General features: G+C 46.6%; 1 protein-coding gene across 1 annotated transcript; it reads left to right on the top strand.

Annotated features, from left to right (window-relative positions):
* Window positions 1–10,731: 10,731 nt before the first annotated feature.
* On the top strand, window positions 10,732–17,927 carry ADAMTS1 (ADAM metallopeptidase with thrombospondin type 1 motif 1; the record flags this gene model as incomplete). Its single annotated transcript, XM_084231221.1, has 9 exons — window positions 10,732–11,480; window positions 13,011–13,357; window positions 13,675–13,807; window positions 14,196–14,363; window positions 14,780–15,066; window positions 15,574–15,760; window positions 15,859–16,034; window positions 16,903–17,078; window positions 17,228–17,927. The coding sequence occupies exons 1-9, from the start codon at window positions 10,814–10,816 to the stop codon at window positions 17,925–17,927; spliced, it is 2,841 nt and encodes a 946-aa protein (XP_084087347.1). The 5' UTR covers window positions 10,732–10,813.
* Between the last annotated feature and the right edge of the window lie 4,619 nt (window positions 17,928–22,546).

Here is a 22,546-nt window from a genome sequence, read left to right as displayed (position 1 = left end):
GAGGCAGGAGAGGTCTGTGCGCCATACGGGACCCTCGTTGGTGGCCGGGGAGCAGCCGGGGATTGAACTGGCGCTGCAGAGGCTGCGGGCAGCTTCGCAGCCCAGCGCAAAACCGCTGCACCACAGGTTTCACTAAGAAACAGCTGTCTTGCCAAAGATCACCATATAATAAATAGCTCCTACAACAAATACACACCATTAAAATAAATAGTGCTAAAGTTACATTAAAAGTAGTTAAATACTCAAGCTGGAACTGTCCGATCCACTCATATTACAGATTTGGAAACAGAATTTCAAAGAATCTATGAGTAGTTCATCTGCCCACTACCCATAAAAAGTAATTGTGTGTGTGTGTGTGTATTCACATGAATACATATATGTGCATGTGTATATATAAGTGCATCTATATACATATATATATATATATATATATATACAGTGATTGAATTAAAGATTAAAAGAACAGATTATCTGACTGCTTCAATTATTAGTTGTGTGTGCTTGGCCAAATTTCATAACTTCTCTGTACCACCATTACCTCATCTGTAAAACAGAGATATTAATAGCATTAATCTACATAAAAGGATTATCTATGTATGCAAAGTATGCATGGCACACAGCAAACTCAGTAAATACCAGGCATTGTTATTGTCATGCTAAAATGTTAGAAAAATCTTAAGTCTAGTCCTTCTTGAAAGGACTAGAAGACTTAATTTAGGAGCCCTTTGAAAGGAAAGGCACACACAAACCTTCAGTGTTTGCCCAACCTAGTGTCCCCAGATCAGGTGACCAAAAAGATTTTGGGAATCATTGATGCCAGTATGGGAATCTCAGACAGTGGCCAGAGTCATCTCCATTGATACTAACCCTGTGTGCAACCACCACCCCTCATAGAGCAACTGGGACTGTGCTGATTCGACCATCACTTCCAGGCCCCCAGAATCTCCTGCTAGCTCCCTGCACATACTCCAACAGGTCACCTCCTTAACTCTCAAATAATGTAATACTGCATTTTCACAAGGGAGGTGTTTTGCATTGTGGCAAACTTTTCACAAGAGTATAAATTGATTGTTTCAGGCTCTCATAAGTCTGTCAAATCCAAATCTAATTTGAGGGTAGGACAGCCATGAATGCAATGCCAATATTGCTTCTTTCTTGTAACTTAGAAAATATTTGAGGACTGTCATTTGCATGGCCAATGTTTCCTCCAAACATTTCTCAGGAAATTGGCATGCATGGCTAGGAATGAAGGCGATGGAGCTGATATGGAGGAGGGCAAGCAGCCTTTGAGAAACCCTGGGATAAGAGGAGGTTGCTCTGCTCTAGCAAGGGGGCAATATCTACCTTGAATGTATGGAGGGTCCAGGACAATCTAGGGGTTGGGAAAAATAGGCTCTTCCCCCAGATGCCCCCTCTCATGGCCCCTGACTTTTTCCATAAGAACCCTGACTTTGGGATAAGACAACTAGAAAAATATTTAGATTTTCCTTATGGTCTGTGCTCTGACTGCAGGAGATAAAGGAGAGTTTCATAGCATGCCTTGAAATTTAGAATTAGAAAAAAAAAATGACTTATCTTTTCTACTTTTTAAGGCTTTTAAGGCATGGGTCAACACATTTTTGTAAAGGGCCAGATAATGAATATTTTGGACTTGTGTGGTCTCTTCTGTGAGTGCTCAACCCTGCTTAGGAGCCAGAAAGCAAGAATAACTGTGACTTTGTTCCAGTAAAACTTAATTTCCAAAATCAGATGGTCAGCCCACTGATGCATCAGCTCACTGATGCAACTGTCAAAAGACATCCAAAGAAGATGAAAACACTAAAGCAAAATCACTTATGCCCCTGATGGTCACAGCATCAATCACCAGAGCCAAGAGCTAGAATCAATGTAAATGCCTATTGGCAGACCACTGGATAAACAAATCGCAGATAGAGACGAAGTGCAATGGTGCTCAGCCACTACAAAAAGGATCATGCATTTTGCAATAACATGGCTAGAACTTGAGGAGGATGCTCAGTGAGATAAAGTCAGAGTCAAAGACAAATACCAGAGGGTTTCTCTTATATGTGGAGTATAAATAACCCAAAAAAATAAACTGGCAAACACAGGAAAAATCACTCTTGACTGAAAAATACAGTGATTACCATGGGGGTGGGGGACATGAGTAGGTAATTTGATCAACGTGGTATGGGGGCTCCTGTGGAGGAGGCTTGAAGCCCAGCACCTGCAGAGGTGTGAAACTGTACTCCCCAAAACTATAGTTTGTAAACAAATGGTAAATAATAAAATTTGACTTTAAAAAAGAAGGAAAAACAGACATCCAACTACACACTTTTTCATCACTCTTCTTACTGTTGATTTTTTTAAAAAGATTTATTTTTATGCAAACAAGAGCTGGGGTGCAGGCCAGAGGAGTGGGAGGTGAGGGAGGTCAGTGAATTCACCAGAGACAGAGTGGGAAACAGAACAGGCAGATTGACTGAAAAAAACTGCTCAGGGGAGCAGCGGGCGAGACAGGAGAGGTCTGCTGTGCCATATAGCTTCCATCGAACTCGAACTGCAATGTCTGCGGATACCTTCATAGTGCTGAACCCCTTACGCCACCAGGGAGGCCCCTCTTCCTACAGCTTAAACCCCACTCGTGCTGTGGTCTGAGCTTTCACCCCAGCCTGGGAGAGCAGGAGAGCAGACCTACAGCATCAGCAGGCCAGTGGCAGGTAGGGGACAGGTCCGTGCCTGTGCGTTCTTACCCAAGCACACAATTGCAAGTCCACGCAGGTTCAGGGAACAACAATAGGGTTTATTTAACAAATAGGAGAAGCAACAAGCTCTAAGTTCACAAGGAGCTGGATATCTCACTCTAGATAGTGTCCACAGTGTCCAGAAGTCCCAAACAAAAGGCCACTCATCCCAGATGGCATCATCTCACCAATAAGGGCCTGGAGCGCATGGCATGCCAGCAAGCAGTGGGCCATGATCCAGCTTACCTCACAGGTGGGACCGCTGAGATGACACCACAGCAGCCAGCAACAGTCTGAAGGTAGGGATGGACAGCACCAGACGCTGGACCAGATAGAATAGAAGCAGAAGCACCAGGAGGCAGTGCCTGACAATCAGGACAGGTTAACAGCTTTCAGAGGTGACCAGACACATCAACAGTGCTGAGCAGCACTGGCTAGTAGCAATAGCCTCCACCAGTCCCTAGAAGGCAGTGTAAGCTATGCCAGTGGTAACAGCTCTTTGTGAGTTGTTGTCTACACCCGCAATAGTTCTTTCAGACACCAGGCCCAGGGCTCCTTTCAGGCGATGTCTGAGACAGGGCCGGAGGGCGGCCACCAGCCTCTGCCAACACTCTTTGACTTCTTTTCCTTCTTTGGAGGTGAGGAACAGAGTCTTTCTCTACTCAAAGGCCAGGAACAGGATCTGTGAGTGTCCCAAGCAGGTTCTTGCCCTGCCTTATATCCTTTCTCAGGGTCTCCCACCTACAAATCTGATCGCACTAGTTTCGAGATTCTATGACTGATTGGCCCATTGAGCACTAATCAGCTCATCGTTCACACCTGACAGGTCCATTCTATGATCTAAGCACCAAATCCTTGGGCCTACTGCCTGCAGCTGGAGGGAGGCCCATTTTTGGAGTTGGCCCAGGCCAAATGGGGTCCCATGCTCCTCCCTGCACCCCTGAACAGGGGCCGCATACCCTGGGGTGTCATGGTGGAGGAACCACTGCTGCCTGCCATCACAGCCAGCCTCTGCCCTGCCTGCAGCCTGAGCCCATCAACCACTGCCCCTTGACTGCCTGCAAGAGACTTCTGGGGGCTAGGCGCTGGTCTTGCAACACAGCCATGCTGTGAGACTCTGGTCAAGCCCACAGAATCTTGCAATGCCACTGCCCCGTGTGCCACGCCACCTTACCACCAGCAAAGGGGCACTATCTCTATCAGTGGGCCACCCCAGATAAGGGATCTTCTGCTACTCATTGATGTAGACTCAGTGGAGTACAGAAAGCAGAACCTGAGGAGAGAGGGCTGATGGGCAGGCAGACCTTGAGGTGGTGGGAGGGCAAGAGGCAGGTGAGCAAACTTAGGAGACAGCAGAGGGGATGGCAGAGAGTAAGGCAGAGAAGGAGAAGCCAGAACCAGGGTGGACCATCACGCGGTCTTTGCCAGGGAGAGCCGGGGCTTAGCTGGATGTGACCCTCTGAAGGGCCATGAATCCTGGGACAGAAGAGGGACCACATCCCTCTGGAACCCATCATAGTCAAGGGCTTCCATTGGGCTGCTCACTCCAGGTAGCTTCCTAGTTGCCTGTGCAGGTTGTCATTCCACAGCTTCAAGGACCCCCAGGTGAGAAAGCTTCAAGGCACACCTAGAGCAGCTGCAGGGCATAAAATCTGGGGACACAGCCCAGAAGGAAGCATTCATTGCAGCCACAGCCAGAGAAAATAAGGGATAAGAGAACATGAGGTGGACAGCAAGGGTGTCTGGCATGATTCCACCCACTGGAATAGGTGGTTCTGAACAGATCCTGAAAACAATATGTAACATCGCAAAAGAGCAAAATCTATCTGCACACCAGCAGCTTTAAGGCAATTTGTAAGCTCCCAATCACGGATCACATCATTGTGTTTCTCATCTGACATCACCAGCAGCCTTTCTTATTCTACATCATGCTACCATGGAACAATCTCACACCCCAGCAAACCAGTTCCTTTGCCTGAGTGTCCCCCTCAGCAGTGAAGGTGATCTCACTGATTGGGGAAGACATCCAGGCTGTGTTCACTTGAAACAACATATGCTTGTGTGTTTCAGTTATTTGCTTATTAATAAGACACAAAGTTACATTGTTAAGATATAAGTACTTGTAAGAAGGAAACTTAGAAATAATCAAATGGTGGTATTTATCATTGGCAAAAGTCACATCCAAAATCTTTGGGCAATTGATTTTCAGTTTTTGCTTAAACAGTTGATTGGGGCTGAGGGGAAGCCTCAGTCTTGATCTCAATCAGCTAAACAATAAATTGCAAAATGGATGGGGGAGATTTTTAAATAGTTTAAAGTTTCTTAGTCTCCTACTTACTAAAATTGTCCATTTTCAGTGCTAGACATTATTAAGATGGGGATTTTGTGTTAAAAATGATTCATTGGGCCTCCCCAGTGGCACAGCGGTTGAGCGCTGGGTTGCGAAGCTGCCCGCAGCCTCTGCACCACCGGTTCGATCCCCGGCCTCCAGGTGAGGGTCCCACATGGCGCGCAGACCTCTCCTGCCGCCCGCTGCTCCCCTCAGCAGTGTGCTTTGGTCCTTCTGCCTGCTCTGCTCCCTGCTCTGGCTCTGGTGAATTCTCTCACCCTCCCGTGCTTCTGACTGTACCCAGTGCTTGTATAAATAAATAAATAAATCTTAAAAAAAAAAAAAGATTCATTGTAAATACTAAGACATTACAGGAATATGATTTTAAATTCATGGGACATTTGTAAGTCATTTGTATTAAGAGAAGTCAAACATTTGCATGACGTTGCCCTCAAGGAGTGATTTTAAATTTTATCTTTTGTCACCACCTGGTGGTAGAACATTTTTGTTCTGCCCCCCCCCCCTTTTTTTTGTACTTTCTTTTTTTGTTGGTAAGAAAAATATCTAAACCAAAAATACAAGTTTAGCTCAGCACCAGTAGTCAATATTAAATTTAGCATTGATATCAAGTAAAATTGTACACTGAACATACTGTTGGTACTTAATATCATCTGTTGAACAAATGAACATTTAATTACTGAATCACAATGTTCATAATCTTTATTGAACTGCATAACGCTGTCAAATGAAAATGACCCATAATATTATCTCATCAGAGGTAGGTTTTGTTTTTTTTTTTATTTTAATTGGTTCTTGGTTTAAACTAGTAGAGCTGCATGATTAAAACTAGCGGGCTAAGGCATTTTATTATTAAGACTGTAAATATATTTAAAGCTACAGTATTTTAAATATATCTAAGGTCAAGAGAAATTTTGGTAAAAATTTATTAAATATGACTGAAAAGGTGGAAATCCTTTGCAAATTCCTCTCTTAAATTACTACGAAAAACTGAACTGAAATAACATTTGTTGGAGACCGGCGCCACCTGGTGGATTGAAGAAGAGGTTGTGGAGGTTGTGAATTTTTTAAGGTGGAAAGTCTTGTTGCCAGAAAAATTCCTGTTGATAATTCAAATGACATTTAATTATGGAGAACAGCAGCAATAACAAGTCTAACAACATATCTACCTATCAAAAAATTAGATAGTTAAAATTCCAAAAGGATCTTGGAATTTGATTAAAAATTATTATTCAAGTCATTTTGGCTACAACCTCAGACCAAGCCACTTAACTCCTTGAGTCTCAATTCCTTATCTGGGACAGTGATTGGAGAGATTATACTCTCCTTAGTTCTTGCAAGCGCCTGAATTTGGGGTCACAGCAATTTATGGCATCCAGATACAATTTATAATATTTCTGTTTTCAGAATTTTTATATACCTGCATGTTCAATCTGCTTAAAATAAATGTTTTCTATTTTCTCATTTATGATCAACTAAAATATCTATTTGTGCAAATATTATTTTAGACCATTTGTTCTCAAGTGAAGCAGTAATACCAAACAACTTTCCCACTTCTAATTCTATGGTATGAAAAAACTGAAGAAATAGCATTACATGTTTATGAAATACGTGCATTAATCATTTCTGTAGATAGTATTTACACTAAAACAACATTAATAGCTGATATTTGTGACCAGATTTGCTCATTTTCTGGATGCTTGTTAAATAGTTAATTTTAAATAATTTTATTGAGAACTGTGAATATTATATCTCTATGAACAAATGAAACAAAGTATAAAAAAATTAACAGTTGTCTTTTTTTTAGTTTAAAATGTATGAAACTTTTTCCTTTTATCAGTGTTATAAAAGCTAAGAATGTTTTTAAAATAGCAAACTGCTAATCCTAAAAATCTTTTAGTTCAAATAGTTTAACTTCATTCATCTCTACAAATATAAAAATTGGTTATGGTCTATAAATTAGAACATATCAAGATTTCTGTTTACATAATCACACATGTATTCTATGAAAAGAAAATCAGAACTATGGTAAGGGTTAAGACCATGGGCGAGCTTTTCGAATGCACCTTCAAATCTAAACAAACATTTTATAAAGTGTGGGAGTTTGAAACTTACCTAGTTCCACCTTACATGTCCCTTCTACTAGTGTGTCTACAAAGTTCATTCCTTGGCTCTTATTTCTACAGTAAAACACTTTTTCAATTCCCAAATCTGTTTATAAATATATATATATATATATATACATTAAAGGTACAAATTTGTGTAATTCCACAAAAGCCCCAAAAGTGCTGATCTTTTTAAAAAAAGTAAGTAGATTAAAATGTTCTTCTGAGCATGGATGGAGTTTTTCAAGCTTAGTAATTGGCAACTCTTACATCCATGCCTCTGTTGAAGTGATTATAAAAGAATCATTTCCCAGAACTACAGGTGCACAACAGATTGGAGTCATTATGCATAAGAACAGAAATTTGGAGAAAACCCCAGTGAATAAAACAGGCCATCCACATGCCTCTAGCAACTGTTGGTTGTTTTTTTTTTTTTCAGCTCTATGTAGATACACAACATGCAATATGCACAAGTTATAATGGAGCTGAAGTAAGTCATTTCAAGATTAAAAATGTGTTCCTTGAATTTAAACCAACTTTCAACAAGAACTCACTAGAGGCAGAAATGGATGAAAGCCTCAACTTGAATTAATATATTTTGAAAGTTGAAGTTGATGTAGGGGCGCTAACAAATTAGGATGCACTAAACAGTTTTGTAGAAAATTATACATATTCTTCTGGTCTTCTGAATTTCCTATCTCTTCCCAATTCAAGGGAACCATGTTTCCCCTCACTGAGCTGGTGAGCTTCTCAGGCTCTGGGAGGCCTTCTCTGAATGAAATCTCTCAGTCAAAACTAGTCTGCGGGCCCCATTACTGGTCAGCAATGCTGTTGCCAGAACCCTCTTCTAAGCAAGAAGTTTGACAATTTATTGTTGAATTTGTGACGAGTTTTCATGACTCCATAGTCAATATCTTCTATTGTAAAATGACTTTTCTCCAAATGTTCTGCCAATTTCCTATTCTCCCCTCCTGCCCCAAGCTGGGAAAAAATGATGTGAAATCAAAAAATATATATATAACACATTAAAAACCAACTGTGACACATGCATTGTGGTGGAGGAGGCTGGGTGCCCAGGTGGAGGGCGTGGTGAGGTGACTTACATCTAAGGAGGTGTGATTCTGTACCTCTGAATCACATGCAGCGTTGTCAAGCAACGCTTACCTCAATGAAAAGTGAAATTTAAAAAATATACGTAAACCAGGCTGAGGAGCAGGGCTGTTTGGGGAATGCCACAGAGATAAACAGTCAGGCGGGTCAGTGTTGAAGTGACTGGGCCCACGGGTGGGGTATACATCAAAAACAAATTTGCAGGAGACATGGGGCTGGATGAGCGCGCTACGAAGGAGAGGCCTGGAGAAAAGAGAAAGAGCAAACACTGGGTCAAAATATTTATGGGAAAGTGGAGGAGTAAAGCAAAGAGGAAAAGCTGGTCATTGGGGTCCCCTCAGCTGTTAAAAATATCCCTAATTCCCAGGTAGCACAGGCAGCACCATCCCCTGGCATCCAAAATGCACACACTCCTGAGAGTGTGCGGGCCAGGAGGGGGGGTCCTCACTAAGCCCAATCAAGGAGGGGGGGCTTTCCTTTTTCATTTTCCTCCCCCTCTGGGTGCCATTCTGTCTCATTGCAGCTTTCCCAGCGAGTGGCAAGCAAGGTTTTGGGGTGTTTTCTGCAGTTCAAGTAAGCTCTCCCCTCTGAAAGAAAAGGGGAATTGGCAAGTCTCATCCAGCAAAAGGTGGCAAGAAGGGGAGCGTCTGAGGACTGGAGAGGTCGCTCCAGGCTGGGGCAGAACTAAGCAGGAGGAAAGAGTGAAGAGCAGAGATAAACCCTGGTGACAACCGAGGCGGGGGGGGGGGGGGGGTGGGGGCGGGGGGGCGGCCAGACAGCAGTGGGGGCGGGCTTCGGGCCGCGGGTCGGCCCGGGCTCTGGGCGGAAGTTCTCACCATTGTCCGGGCGGTTTTCCGCCCATGGAAGCAGCAGCATTATGAAACATTTCCTTCCTCCGGGTCATTGAGCCCCTCCCTCCTCCTCGATGGAAGTGCTGCTCGGCTTTTTCCTAGGGACCTAGAGGTGGCCCAGGCACAGCACCGTCGCCTGCCCAAGCCAGGGAAATACTTTCTCTTCCTGGTGGGGAGGGAGCAGAGGGATCGAGAAAGGCGCAGACTTGCTCGTCTCTCCTCTGCACACTTTCTAGTTCCAGCGATCCGGCTGGCCTCGGCACGGAAAGTGGGGTGCCTAGACATTCCGGCCCGCCTGGCCTACGTCCTGCAGCTGCTATTCGGTGGAAGGAGGTTGGGCGGGCGCTGATTCTTTCTGGAGCGAACAGAAAGCGCAGTTCCCCCGCGAGACTCTAGGGAAGGGAGCCGCGCTCCGGAGCACCCTCTCCGGGAGTGCGAGCCGGGTCCCCGCAGAAGCGTCTCCAGGGCGGGGTGGGCGCTGGTGCTGGAAGGGGCAGCGGCAAGTCCAAAGCATCCCTGCCAACGCATTTTCAAATCAAGAGCCTTGGAAGTGCCTCCTGATCCCCTCCCAGACAGGCTTTCTCTAGAGGAGTCGCTGGGTCAACCCCACTCGCCCCGAGAAAAGTCGGGGCGAAGAGAGAGAGCAGCACCAGTCCTAGCAGGCGCAGCAGATGGGGCGGTGGGATGGGGCGTTTGCGCTTAAAGACCGCTCTGGCTCACGTTTCAGATTGGGGAGCACGGGGCGCCCAGGGTGGGTGGACTATGAGAGGGGTAGGCGACGCCGGGCCAGCTCCGGGACAGGCAACCCTGGAAAAGGGACTCTGCTCTGCGCCCGACGGCCCCTCTGGGGTACTGCAGCTCCGCGCGCGAGCTGCGCGCTGGCACCAGCGGGGCGGCGGGAAGGGAGGGTGGTCCGGGAAGAGAGAACCTTCTTCCCGCCGCGGCCCCAGACGTACAAAGTGCTGGTCACAGCGCCCCTCCTGCGCCTTCCGCCCCCAGATTGCCGAGCGGCTGGCGAGGCGCCAGCGGAGCCCGCCCCCCTCCCCCGCCGGGCGGTCCGGAGCGTGTTTTAAAGGGGGCGGTGTCTTGAGGTTCGAAAGGCGGCCACGAGGGAGGAGGGAGGGGGGCAGCGCATTCTGTAGACTATAAAAGGGCTGCCCCAGCTACCCGCTCCTTGCACTCGCTGGAAAGCGGCTCCGAGCCAGGGTCCTTTTCGAAGCCAGGGCGCGCGGCTGGACCGAGCTAACTGAGCCCTGCGCAGAGCGAGCTGCACGGCGGTCACGGCCGAGGCCGGAGGGGAGCTCCAGGACCCCCACTGCAGAGGGTCTCCAGGGCGCTTCTGGTCCCTGCAGCCGCCGGGCTCAGCGGTGCCTCCCACTCTGCGCTGGAAGAAAAACTTCCCGCGCACGGGCAGAGCTGCCGCGCGTCCTCCCGAGCGGCTGACTCCGGGAGTCCCTTCTGCGGCCGGCTCCGAGAGCGTTTTGCAAGAATAATAGTAATTATTAACTGCAGCAATCCAGAGCGAGGATTGCACGGCGCTGCGCTCCCGATCCAAACAATAGCTCTCCAGCCGGGTGCGCCGCGGCGCGCTTCGCCTCTCCGGGCTTGGCGTGGAGCGCGGTCCCCTCGGGGTTCCGAAGGCGCGCGCTGGTGGGCGACATGGGAACCGCGGAGCCGGCGCGGCGGGGTCGCGGCTCAGGGTCTGCGCCCGCGTTGCTGCTGCTCGCGGCGGCCGTGGCGCTGCTGGCCGTGCCGGGCGTGCGCGGGCGCCCCGCGGAGGTGGACGAGGAGTTGGTGCTGCCCACTCTGGAGCGCGCGGCGGAACCCGGGACCACGCGCCTCCGCCTGGACGCCTTCGGCCGGCAGCTGAACCTGGAGCTGCACCCAGATCGCAGCTTCCTGGCGCCCGGCTTCACGTTCCAGACCGTGGGGCGCAGACCGGGGCCCGACGCCCAGCTCGCAGATCCCACCGGCGACCTGGCCAACTGCTTCTTTTCCGGGAAGGTGCACGGCGACCCCAGCTCCACCGCGGCTCTCAGTCTGTGCGAGGGCGTGCGCGGCGTCTTCTACCTGCAGGGAGAGGAATACTTCATCCAGCCCGCGCCCGCCGCGGGCACCGCGCGCCTCGCCCCGGCCGCCGGGGAGGAGCCGCCCGCGCGCTCCCAGTTCCACCTCCTGCGACGCAGGCGACGGGGCGGCGGCGCCAAGTGCGGGGTCGTGGACCAAGAGTCCGAGCCCGCGGAGGCCCCTGGACCGGAGGGCGAGGGCGCAGAGGCACAGTGGCCACCGCAGGGCCGGGCGTCGACGCGCCCCGGACAGCCGACAGGTATCAGCCCCCGAAGAGCTGCTCTTGCTCTCACTTTTCTCTCCATCCATCCCCTTCACCCCACTTTTCTCTGTGCCGTGTGACTTGTGCTTGATTGCTGTTGGCGGGCAGGACGGAGATCTGGGGTGCAGGAATGTGGCTTGAGGTTGGGGCTGGGGAGTTGATCAGATGCGGCCAGAGCACAGTTTTCGGTGGCCCAAGTGATGAATGATTGAAAGAGGACAGACAAGTCCACGATTTTCTGCTGACTAAGGAGAAACGTTTCGACCGGGAAGGGCGCGTTAGTTCCCCCAACTCCTTCCACCTTATCGAGTGTGAGCGTGTGCAACTTCTGTCCATCCTGTTCATTTCTCTTTTAAGCAGTGCGCCTGTACGCTTTGCTCGGGTGGCAACTTTGCGCTGAGTTTTGTAAGCGTTGTGCACAGGAGGGCGGAGCTGGCGCGCAGGGAGCGCTGGAGACCTGGGAATGCGCAACGCTCGAGCCTGGACTGCCCGCGCCGCTACCTCTTCCAATGGCCCCTGTCCCCTTCCACCCTCGGAGTGGCTGACTCCGGCCCACTGGCGGCGGCGGGGCCCCTCTGCAGAACCTGCTTGGGAGGTCTTGGCCCTGCTCGCCCCGCCTCCACGCCATGCCCCCGGCCTCCGGCTTTGCGCTCCCTCTCGCGGCCATAGTCCGCTCTCCAGCGTAGTTGCAAGTTAGTCACCGCTGGTGCTTGGTGCTGAGCCTTCCTCTGCCTGCTTTTCATTCTATCGCGCTGGTGCCTTTTTTTCTTCTTTAACTTGAACGCGCTTCGTTTTAGATTGCTTCTCTCTTGCCCCCTGTGTATCAGCAACTTGTAAGAGTTAGGTGGGCACAGCCCGGTTTAGGGCTGGGTTTCTGCCAGGCGGGGGAGGGCTCTTTACTAAGCAATCAGCACTAGGCGAGGATTTATTTCCCCCGAGGCAATAGGAGTAGGGCATTAGGCAGCAGGGCAGAGTGGGTGGTCCTTGTGCCCGGATTTGGCAGGAGCCGCTGGCAGGAGCAGCACGTTGCACCCCAGGGACCCCTGGAATGAGAGAGCGGAGCTGTGCAGGCTGAGATTCCTTCAGGCCGGCCCCTTGGCAGAGGCCCCAGCCCTGCCCTAGGCCTTCCACGTGGAGCCCGATGATCTCATTCAGGATTTGAGTGTCTGGCCTGTGAAAGCTGACTCAGGGTGCACTGCCCGCAGCCCTTGCTCCACATTTTCACTACAACTGGGTGGGACTTTGTGCCCACTGCCTGGCTCAGATAGTAGAATTTCAAAGAGGATAAAAGAAATTCTACTGAAAAAGAAAAAGAAAGGGGTATGGACTGACCTGAGAGGCGCACATGACATTTTTATCTTAAAATAATATTTTCAGCGAAGAGAGATGCAAATATTTTTATGAGTGGTGTTCAGGCATTTTGCCTTCATTTGCTTTGTGTGGTTAGACTCTCCTTAAAGATCAAGGAAAGCAACTCATCTTGGCTAGCCTGACCCTGAACACACTGTCTTTCTTGTTTCTTTACAGGAACTGGAAATGTAAGAAAGAAGCGATTTATATCCAGCCCCCGCTACGTGGAAACCATGCTAGTGGCAGACCAGTCCATGGCTGAGTTCCATGGCAGCGGCCTAAAGCACTACCTACTCACCTTGTTCTCGGTGGCGGCCAGGCTGTACAAGCACCCGAGCATTCGGAATTCAGTTAGCCTGGTGGTAGTAAAGATCCTGGTCATCTACGAGGAGCGAAAGGGGCCAGAAGTGACTTCCAATGCTGCCCTCACATTACGGAACTTTTGCAACTGGCAAAAGCAGCACAACACACCCAGTGACCGGGATGCAGAGCACTATGACACAGCTATTCTTTTCACCAGACAGGTGAGAGGAAGACTACCATCTATCTGCCTGAGGAACAAACACACCAATATAGGGAAGATCCAATATAGGGCATTTTGCACTTACATATTTCTCATCGACTAGCATGGTCAATTATTATGAGTGTTCAGAGTTGACAGTCCTATTTGAATAGAATTAGAAAAATCTTAGCTAGAGCCCCATGAAATATTTCCAAAAGAACAGCTCAAAAAAATTGAACATAGATGCACCAAAACATGCATCTGCCATCCTGCCAAAAAGTTAGGACCCAAGGTTCATGTCATTTCCCTATTCATGAGGCATATCTTAACTCCTTTCAGGACTTATGCGGGGCCCATACTTGTGATACTCTTGGAATGGCTGATGTTGGAACTATGTGTGAACCCAGCAGAAGCTGCTCAGTCATTGAAGATGATGGCTTACAAGCTGCCTTCACCACCGCCCATGAATTAGGTAAGTTCCTTTCAGAGTAAAAATTCAACCCAATGCATGAATTTGATGTAATAAATAATATTAATTTGGGAATGAGAGTCTGCAGGTTCTATTGCTACTTTAGGGGCCAGGGCTTCCTGAAACTACAGAATATATATTTTCCACTCTTCCAAACATGGTCATCTTTGTTAGAATCCAAACTAAGATAGTAGGAGCTTATGGACATTTGTCAATTGAGATGTTTGTTTAGACCCTGTGAGATGCAGACATTGTCTACATTGTCTCCCCAATAAATGGTCTAAATATATTTCTTCCTCTGTAAGTACCACTTTTGAACCAACGAATCCCTGTTGGAAAAGAGAAATTCAAAGAACCTGTAGCTTAATGTGGGTATCTGATTGCTTCTTAGGCCATGTGTTTAACATGCCACACGATGATGCCAAGCAATGTGCCAATATCAATGGTGTGACCCAGGATTCCCACATGATGGCTTCCATGCTCGCCAATCTGGACCGCAGCCAGCCTTGGTCTCCGTGCAGCGCCTACATGATTACGTCATTTCTGGATAATGGTCACGGTAAGATGCTGCAGCTACTTTTTCTTAATGGCATCCAAGCTGCCTCATGGCAGTTTCTTGTTAACCCAGCCATTTCTTTTTGGTTCTTTTTATTTTCCCTCCTTCAAAATAACTCCTATGTTCTCGATCATGCATTTGAGACCGTAAGGCCAATAAAAGACAGTGCTACCAGCCCAAAGCCCATTCAATTAAATTTTGTGCAGAATAGTAATTTCCTGCCATTGTTATTACAGAAATACCTCACCGTGGATAACATCTTCATCTAAATCTTCCTAGCATTTCTCCCAACAATTCTGCAGCTTTCAAATCACCTTGCTGATTATTACCTCTTAGGATAATTATTTTCTGACACTGATCTACCCTCTACATGCTTTCATTTGCCCTTCATTAATACTGGTCGACATTTTTCTTGGCAGGGGAATGTTTGCTGGATAAGCCCCATAGCCCCATAAAGCTTCCCTCCGATCTACCTGGGACCTTGTATGATGCCAACCGACAGTGCCAGTTTACTTTTGGGGAGGATTCCAAACACTGCCCAGATGCAGCCAGCACATGTTCGACGCTATGGTGCACTGGCACCTCTGGCGGGCTGATGGTGTGCCAAACTAAACACTTCCCCTGGGCGGATGGCACCAGCTGTGGAGAAGGGAAATGGTGTGTCAACAGCAAGTGTGTAAACAAGACCAACGAGAAGCATTTTGATGTGAGTTTTTCTACTGCCACACATGCACACACACCTCTCCTTTAAAACTCAAAATGGGGCTTCCCTGGTGGCACAAGGGGGTAAGTCTCAGCACTATGAAGCTACCCACAGGCTCTGAAACATGAGTTCAATCCCCTGCCAGGGAGCTACCCTCATGGCACAGCAGACCTCTCCTGTCTCACCCGCTGCTCCCCTCAGCAGTGTATTTCAATAGATGTGCCTGGTCTGCTCCCCACTTTGTCTCTGGTGAATCCTCTCACCCCCCCCCACACCTGTGGCCTCTACCCCAGCACGAATATGCTTAAATAAATAAATCTTTTAAAAAAAATCAGAATGGAAAGGAATAGAATATGCTAAAAGATAGTAAGCACCCATTTCTGTGTCCTCTGGCAGGAATCTAAGATAGATATTTTCACAATTGATTCTGTGTCCCTTGTTTTTTCTCTTTAATTTCCCAAACGTTCTCTGTAGAGGAGTCTAACACTGATGATTTATGTCTCTATTTAGACTCCTGTTCATGGAAGCTGGGGGCCATGGGGACCCTGGGGAGACTGTTCCAGGACCTGTGGTGGCGGAGTTCAATACACTGTGAGGGAATGTGACAACCCAGTTCCCAAGAACGGAGGGAAGTACTGTGTGGGGAAGCGCATGCGCTACAGGTCGTGTAACACGGAGGACTGTCCATACACTACTGGTGAGTAGAAATGGGAGACGCAGAAAGGTGTGTCCACCAATGTCTCCACCAAGCGGAGGTTTCAAATCAGATAATGTTATCATATGGTCTCTTCCCAGGAAAAACCTTCAGAGAGGAGCAATGTGAGGCACATAACGACTTCTCCAAAGCTTCCTTCGGGAGTGGGCTGGCGGTCCAGTGGACACCCAAGTATGCTGGAGTCTCACCAAAGGACAGGTGCAAGCTCATCTGTCAAGCCAAAGGCATTGGCTACTTCTTCGTTTTGCAGCCCAAGGTAGTTGTGGTTGTATTTAATGCTTTCCTTTGAACCAAAGCATTGCCTTGCTCCCTTTTCAGAACATCTTTAATGCACTTTCTTTAGTTTATTGACAGCCTCAACTTCAAATGCAAACTCCTTTCTTTCTGGATACATGGGTAACTGCCTGCTTTGTATGTGGTATTGCAGATAAAAAATGAAGCTTGAATGCAGTCCTTAATGACCCTTGCAGTTATTTATTATTGTTACTGCGATTATATGCAAAGAAAAGTTCTTTTACTCATGCTCAGATAAATTAACGTGGCAGTGGTTTTGCAAAATAGCTTGGGCATGGTCCAGAGTAGTTGTTCCTGGGAGACCAGCAATAACATGTGCAAATGGACTTATTCAAATGGGAGTCTTGAGTATTGATGACTCTCATATTTGAGAACATACAGTAGAAACCTCGTGTTGCTGAGGGGATAAATCTAGCTTGGAGTTAGAAAATGGAATCGAGTTTGGTTAAGATTATCATGTGTCATTATTAGCAGCTTGTAGCTATGAAAATACTCCCCAGTTACAGATTTCACATCCAACTAGTGATTCTTATGCACCAACTTTTGCCAGCTGCGAGGTATGAAGGACCTAGCAGTAAACAGACTGCCAAATTGTCAAAAGCTCTGCTTTCATTGCCCTAACTACAAGTGAGCTAGGTTTATAAACAAATGTCAAAAATTCTTCAAAGGGTAAAGTAGTGTGTGTTATGCATAGAGGACTGTTTAATTGCAATCATTAGAAAAGCAAGAGATGTAAGAATAATGGGAAAATGCTCATGATTATACCCATTACCTCTTTCCTTGCTGGTTGTCACCCCAGATATACTAGAAACACATTTTTCTTCTTTTAGGTGGTTGATGGTACCCCTTGCAGCCCAGATTCCACTTCTGTCTGCGTGCAAGGACAGTGTGTAAAAGCCGGTTGTGATCGCATCATAGACTCCAATAAGAAGTTCGATAAATGTGGCATTTGTGGAGGAAATGGATCTACGTGCAAAAAAATAACAGGATCAGTGACTAGTGCCAAGTAAGTCATATTCCCAAATACATGATCCTTTAGACATAACGTTCCACAGGGCTGGTAAAAATTACATTCGAAGTGATGACCATGTTTTCCATTTACATATTACAATCAAATGGTGAGTGAGAGATTATTCTATTTGTTCCTGTCTGCAGACCTGGATATCATGATGTTGTCACAATTCCCACGGGAGCCACAAACATTGAGGTGAAACAGCGGAATCCAAAAGGATCCAGAAACAATGGAAGCTTTCTCGCCATCAAAGCCGCCAATGGCAGTTACATCCTGAACGGCAACTTCACCTTGTCCACCTTAGAGCAAGACATTACGCACAAAGGCAGCGTCCTGAGGTACAGCGGCTCCTCCGCAGCCTTGGAAAGAATTCGCAGCTTCAGCCCTCTCAAAGAGCCCTTGACCATCCAGGTCCTCACCGTGGGCAAAGCCATCCGGCCGAAGATTAAATACACCTACTTTGTGAAGAAGAAGAAGGAGTCTTTCAACGCCATCCCTACGTTCTCTGAATGGGTCATCGAGGACTGGGGCGAGTGTTCCAAGTCGTGCGGCCTGGGCTGGCAGAGGAGAGTGGTGGAGTGCCGTGATCTTCATGGGCAGCCGGCTTCCGAGTGTGCAAAGGAGGTGAAGCCGGCCAGCATGCGCCCCTGTGCCGACCTGCCTTGTCCCCGCTGGCAGCTGGGAGACTGGTCACCGTGCTCCAAGACTTGTGGGAAGGGTTACAAGAAGAGAACCTTGAAGTGTCTGTCCCATGATGGGGGGGTGTTGTCTAATGAGAGTTGCGATCCTTTGAAAAAACCTAAGCATTACATAGACTTTTGCACCCTGGCAGAATGCAGCTAAGCCATGTCGGGTGGAGACCCAGGTGAAGGTGGGAGGGCTGGTGCACTGAAATCAACAGGGCTGGAGGGATCCTGAGTACCTTGCCAGTGATCAAGGAGTGTGGGTGAGTTGGGAGCGTAGAGGTAGGTAGAAAAGCAGTTAGGTCATCAGAATATCCTCCCAGTTACAAATGTGATAGGGTAGTTAAGGATGATTATTAATCTCTGAGCAATGATATAGCATAATAAAGCCCCAGGCATTATTACTCTTCCTTTTATTACATCTATGACAATTTTAAACAAACAAAAAAAATAGAATCAATTGTCAAAATAAGATTAAGAAGTACTACAACCTGTTTCCTGGTACTGATTTATTACTTTGTATCACGAGGGTGGGGCAATGGAAAGCAGCAGAAAGAGGACTTTCTGAAGTTGAAAAGGAGGCTTACTTTACCTCACAAACAATGGAGCAAGATAGGGGTATAACTAGGATTCTTGACCAGCGCTGTTGGTGGCCGCTGGGGTGTCACTTTTTAAGAATTCAAGATCAGCCAGCTTGAGAGACACATCAAAGGGCTCCATCTTTACCTTCCTATGCCATGATTGTGTCTTTGTAAATTTTGACAAACTTACTACTTCATGTATTTGTAAAAGTCCATGAAGTCTTCCAAGAGGTAAACAGAGTGATGTATCAGATGCTGGTTAAAAACTAGACAAGGAATGATGAACTGGGTACCTCCCGCCTTTCTTTGCTCCTAATGTAAGCCTCCTGTAAGAACTTGGACTGAGAGAAAACTATTTGTGTCTCAAGAAAGTACGATCACACACATAGGATGTAATGCCAGAACAAAGATGGGGTGTGGAGAACAGGGTCCCTCGTGTTGGGGGACATTGGCATCACTTGTCTCGAGGTGGGGAGGCTACTGAGGGGTAGCAGGTCCATCCCCAGCAGCTGGTCCAACAGTCATATCCTGGTGAATGTCTGTTCAGCTCTTCTATCATGAGAGAGAATATGACTTTTTCCATATGTATATAGTAAAATATGTTACTATAAATTCTATGTACTTTATAAGTATTGGTTTGTGTGTTCCTTCTGAGAAGGACGATAGTTTGTAATAAATGCCTATAATAACATATTTATTTTTATACATTTCTTTCTAATGATAAAACTTTTAAGTTATATCGCTTTTGTAAAAGGGCATATAAAAATAGAGTATTTATACAATATATGTTACTAGAAATAATAAAAGAACACTTTTTGAATATGTGTGTCTGTTTCTTTTTAAATCTCTCGAGCACAAAAATACTGGATTTGAAGACAATTTTCTTATATTTTTTGGAGATAAGATTTTGGTCTAAAGTGTCTCCCTGGTGGTGCAAGGGCTTAAATCTCAGCTCTATCAAACTATCTCTGGCCACTGCAACATGAGTTCCATACCCCATCAGAGAGCTTCCCACATGGCGCAGCAGACCTCTCCTGTCTCGCCCGCTGCTCCCCTCAGCAGTGTATTTCAGTAGATGCCTGTTCTGCTTCCCACTCTGTCTCTGGTGAATGCTCTCACACATACTCCCACACCTCTGGCCTGCACCCTAGTTCTCATAGGCATGAATAAATAAAAATAAATCTTAAAAGATTTTCTTGTAAAGAAATGTATGTATGTGTCCTTGGTTTATGTGATTGCTATGAAGGGCTCTAGTATCATTAATGATATGTTTGTCATTGATGGTGTATTATACAGCAAGTGGTTGGTAAATTCTTCTCTGTAAAGAAAATGTTCTAGATGTTGCAGGACATATATCCCAGTCATGACCACCCAACTGCTGTTTTGTAGCATTAAAGCAAACAGTAGAGAAATGAATGACTTGGTAATTCTGATAAACCGTTGTTTACAAATATAGGCAATGGGCCAGATTTGGGCCTCATCTACCAATCTGTGGTATATATCATCAATGGGAAAAAAAGATGGGTTAGTAACAGGGTGGTCTCCAGGAAAAGGGAAGGTTCCAGGTTCCCTGCCCCACCCAAAGGAGGGTGGAGCTGAGCAGGTAGGAGAAGAAGCTGGAGAGGAGTCTGGGGAAGGAAGGAAGCAGGATGCAGAGCCAGAGGGAGACTGAGAGAAGGTACATGGAGCAGAGAGACATGTGAAGAAACTGTGATAGCTTCCTGGTTCTGGACCTGCTGAAACAGATGTGGTTGAGAGACCCGTGGGGACGTTAACAATGGCAGCTTTTCTCTTGGTTTTGATTTTGCTCTTTTCCTCCCAGACTTTTCTTTGGGTCCCTGCTGGATGGTGCTTTAGGCTTGTGGCAGGCTTTCGGGTCTTGCTTTGAGCCAATCTTGTTTGGCTGGACATTCACCCGCAAGGAGTTAGGTAACCTTGGATGCTTAATTTAGAAACTATATTCTTTGTCTTTTCTGTATTGTTCACTGATTGTATTAAAGTTCCTTTCCATTAAAGGTCTTACCTGCTTTGTCCTGATGCGGTGGATGGCAGAACTTATTTAGAACTTATTTAGAGTGGGTAGGTTTGGGGGTTCTGGGTGCCCCGCTCCCTGCCCTGTAACAGATTTGGCAACCACAAAGGGTTAGAGCCATCAGTGGTTATTCAACCCATGGGGAAAGGTAAACTCTCTGTGGCAGTGGCTACCATAAACTCAAATGTGGTTTTTGTGTCTCTAGTGTGTTTCAAATGTGTGTAGACTTGCTATTAAAGAAAAAAAATCTGGCTTGAGCTTGTGGAAACTCTGCGTGTATGGGTGCAATTTGCTTGTAGTCACTTGATAAAAGGTTTGATTTTGTGGAAATTGTTCTGTGTAGCCGTTTTACTCAAAAGATAGCAGTAAATTGGACCATGTGGCCAGATCAAAGATGGCATCTGAGGCCACTAGGCTCACTTCTTTGAAACTTAGAAGGTTTTATTGTTTTGGATTCTCCTAAGATTTTTGCTTTCTGTTTGTGGCATCTTTTGTTAGTTAAAGTTAAGTTGCTAGAACTTTGGACACTTGTTTGTGATCTCTGTGAGTTTCAGGGCATTAGCATTGCTAAGGCAATAATGGTTCTCCAGTAATATGTTACTTTCACTTTGGTTTTGACTTTGACTCCTTCCTGATCTCTGCCTGAGGGTTTTGCAAGCCAACAATGGAGCAGTGGTGTTTAAATTAGCAAATATATGCCTGGGTGCAAAGGAAAAAGAAACCTTAAGCAGTAACTGGTAATTATTGGTAGCCTTCATGGATTCTTGGAGATAACTAGAATTTTTGCAAAGTCTGGATCAAAAAATTAAAAAAAAAAATTTTCTTTGAGTCTGAAAGGATTTGGTGCTGGGAATTTTGTGTACACAATTTGTTTTGGGCATGTTTGCCATTTGAATTCTGGATTTGTTTGATTGCCGATGAAATACTAGATGATAATATGCTCCTTCCCGCTGAGGAAGGTCCGTTGTGGAAAACACTCTATATAGTGCATGATTTCATTGTACCAGGTTGTTGTACCTGTATTATGCTGTTTCTCCCTAGTGTGGGGGGAGGTGTAATCTGTGCTGTGATATGGAATCTGCTGTTTGAGCTTCTGTCCTAGAGTGACTAACACAGTAATAAGATGACTCCTTTTAATTGAAAGTTAACTGCTGATATTTTGATTTAGCTCTTTCAGGTTCTGTTCTAGGAAGTCCAAGGATTACAAGCTTGGTGGCTAACAGAAGGTGACTTCTGTTTTCTTAAAAGTTAACTGTTGCTTTTCCTCTTTCAGCTGCTCTACAGGATACCCCAAGATTTACTTCTAATATGAAGGCTTGAACACTCAAAACCTTGAAGTGATAAATAAGGCCTTGTAACTCTGTAACAGTGCAGTCCCCAGGAAAGGGGGAGGTTCCAGGTTCCCTGCCCCATCCAAAAGGAGGGTGGAACTGAACAGGGAGAGAAGAAGCTGCAGAGAAGACTGAGGAAGGAAGGAAGCAGGATGGAGCCAGACGGAGACCCCCAGGAGGCACATGGAGCCAAGAGACACTCGAAGAAACTACGCTTGCCTTTTGTCCGTGGACTGGTTGACACAGATGTGGGTGAGAGACCCGTGGGGAGATGACAATGGCAATTTTTGTCTTGATTTTGATTTTGCTCTTTTCCTTCGAGACTTGTCTGCTTATTTCTGATCCTTTTCTGTGGGTCCCCACTGGAAGATGCTTCAGACTTGTGATGGGCTTTGGGGCCTTGTTCTGGGCCAATCCTTCCTGGGTGGACTTTTACCCATGAGGGGACGGGTCACTTTGGGTGCTTGATTTAGAAACTAAATTCTTTGCCTTTCCTGTATTGTTTCCTAATTGTATTAAAGTTCCTTCCCATTAAAGTCTCATATGTTTTGTGTTGATGCGGCAGATGGCAGAACCTATTTAGAGCAGGCAGGTTTGCGGGGTCTGGGCTGCCCCTCTCCCTGCCCTGTAACAACTCTTTTGCAATCAATAGAACTTTTTCTTCCTCTTTCCAAAGCCTTAGTTTTATAGGATAACAACTGGAACCTGTGAGAGCTGCCAGCAACACTCCACTTTTTTTTTTGGAGTCTGAGTTTTTCTGAGCCTATGGAGTAAAACTGCAGTTACATAAGATATTCCACGTAGCATAACTAAGAAAACTGTCTGTGTCTACTTG

Source organism: Talpa europaea, assembly GCF_964194135.1.
Source record: "Talpa europaea genome assembly, chromosome: 4".
Taxonomy (NCBI): domain Eukaryota; kingdom Metazoa; phylum Chordata; class Mammalia; order Eulipotyphla; family Talpidae; genus Talpa; species Talpa europaea.
The sequence above is the reverse complement of the archived record's forward strand: the minus strand, read 5'-3'. Positions and strand labels throughout refer to the sequence as shown.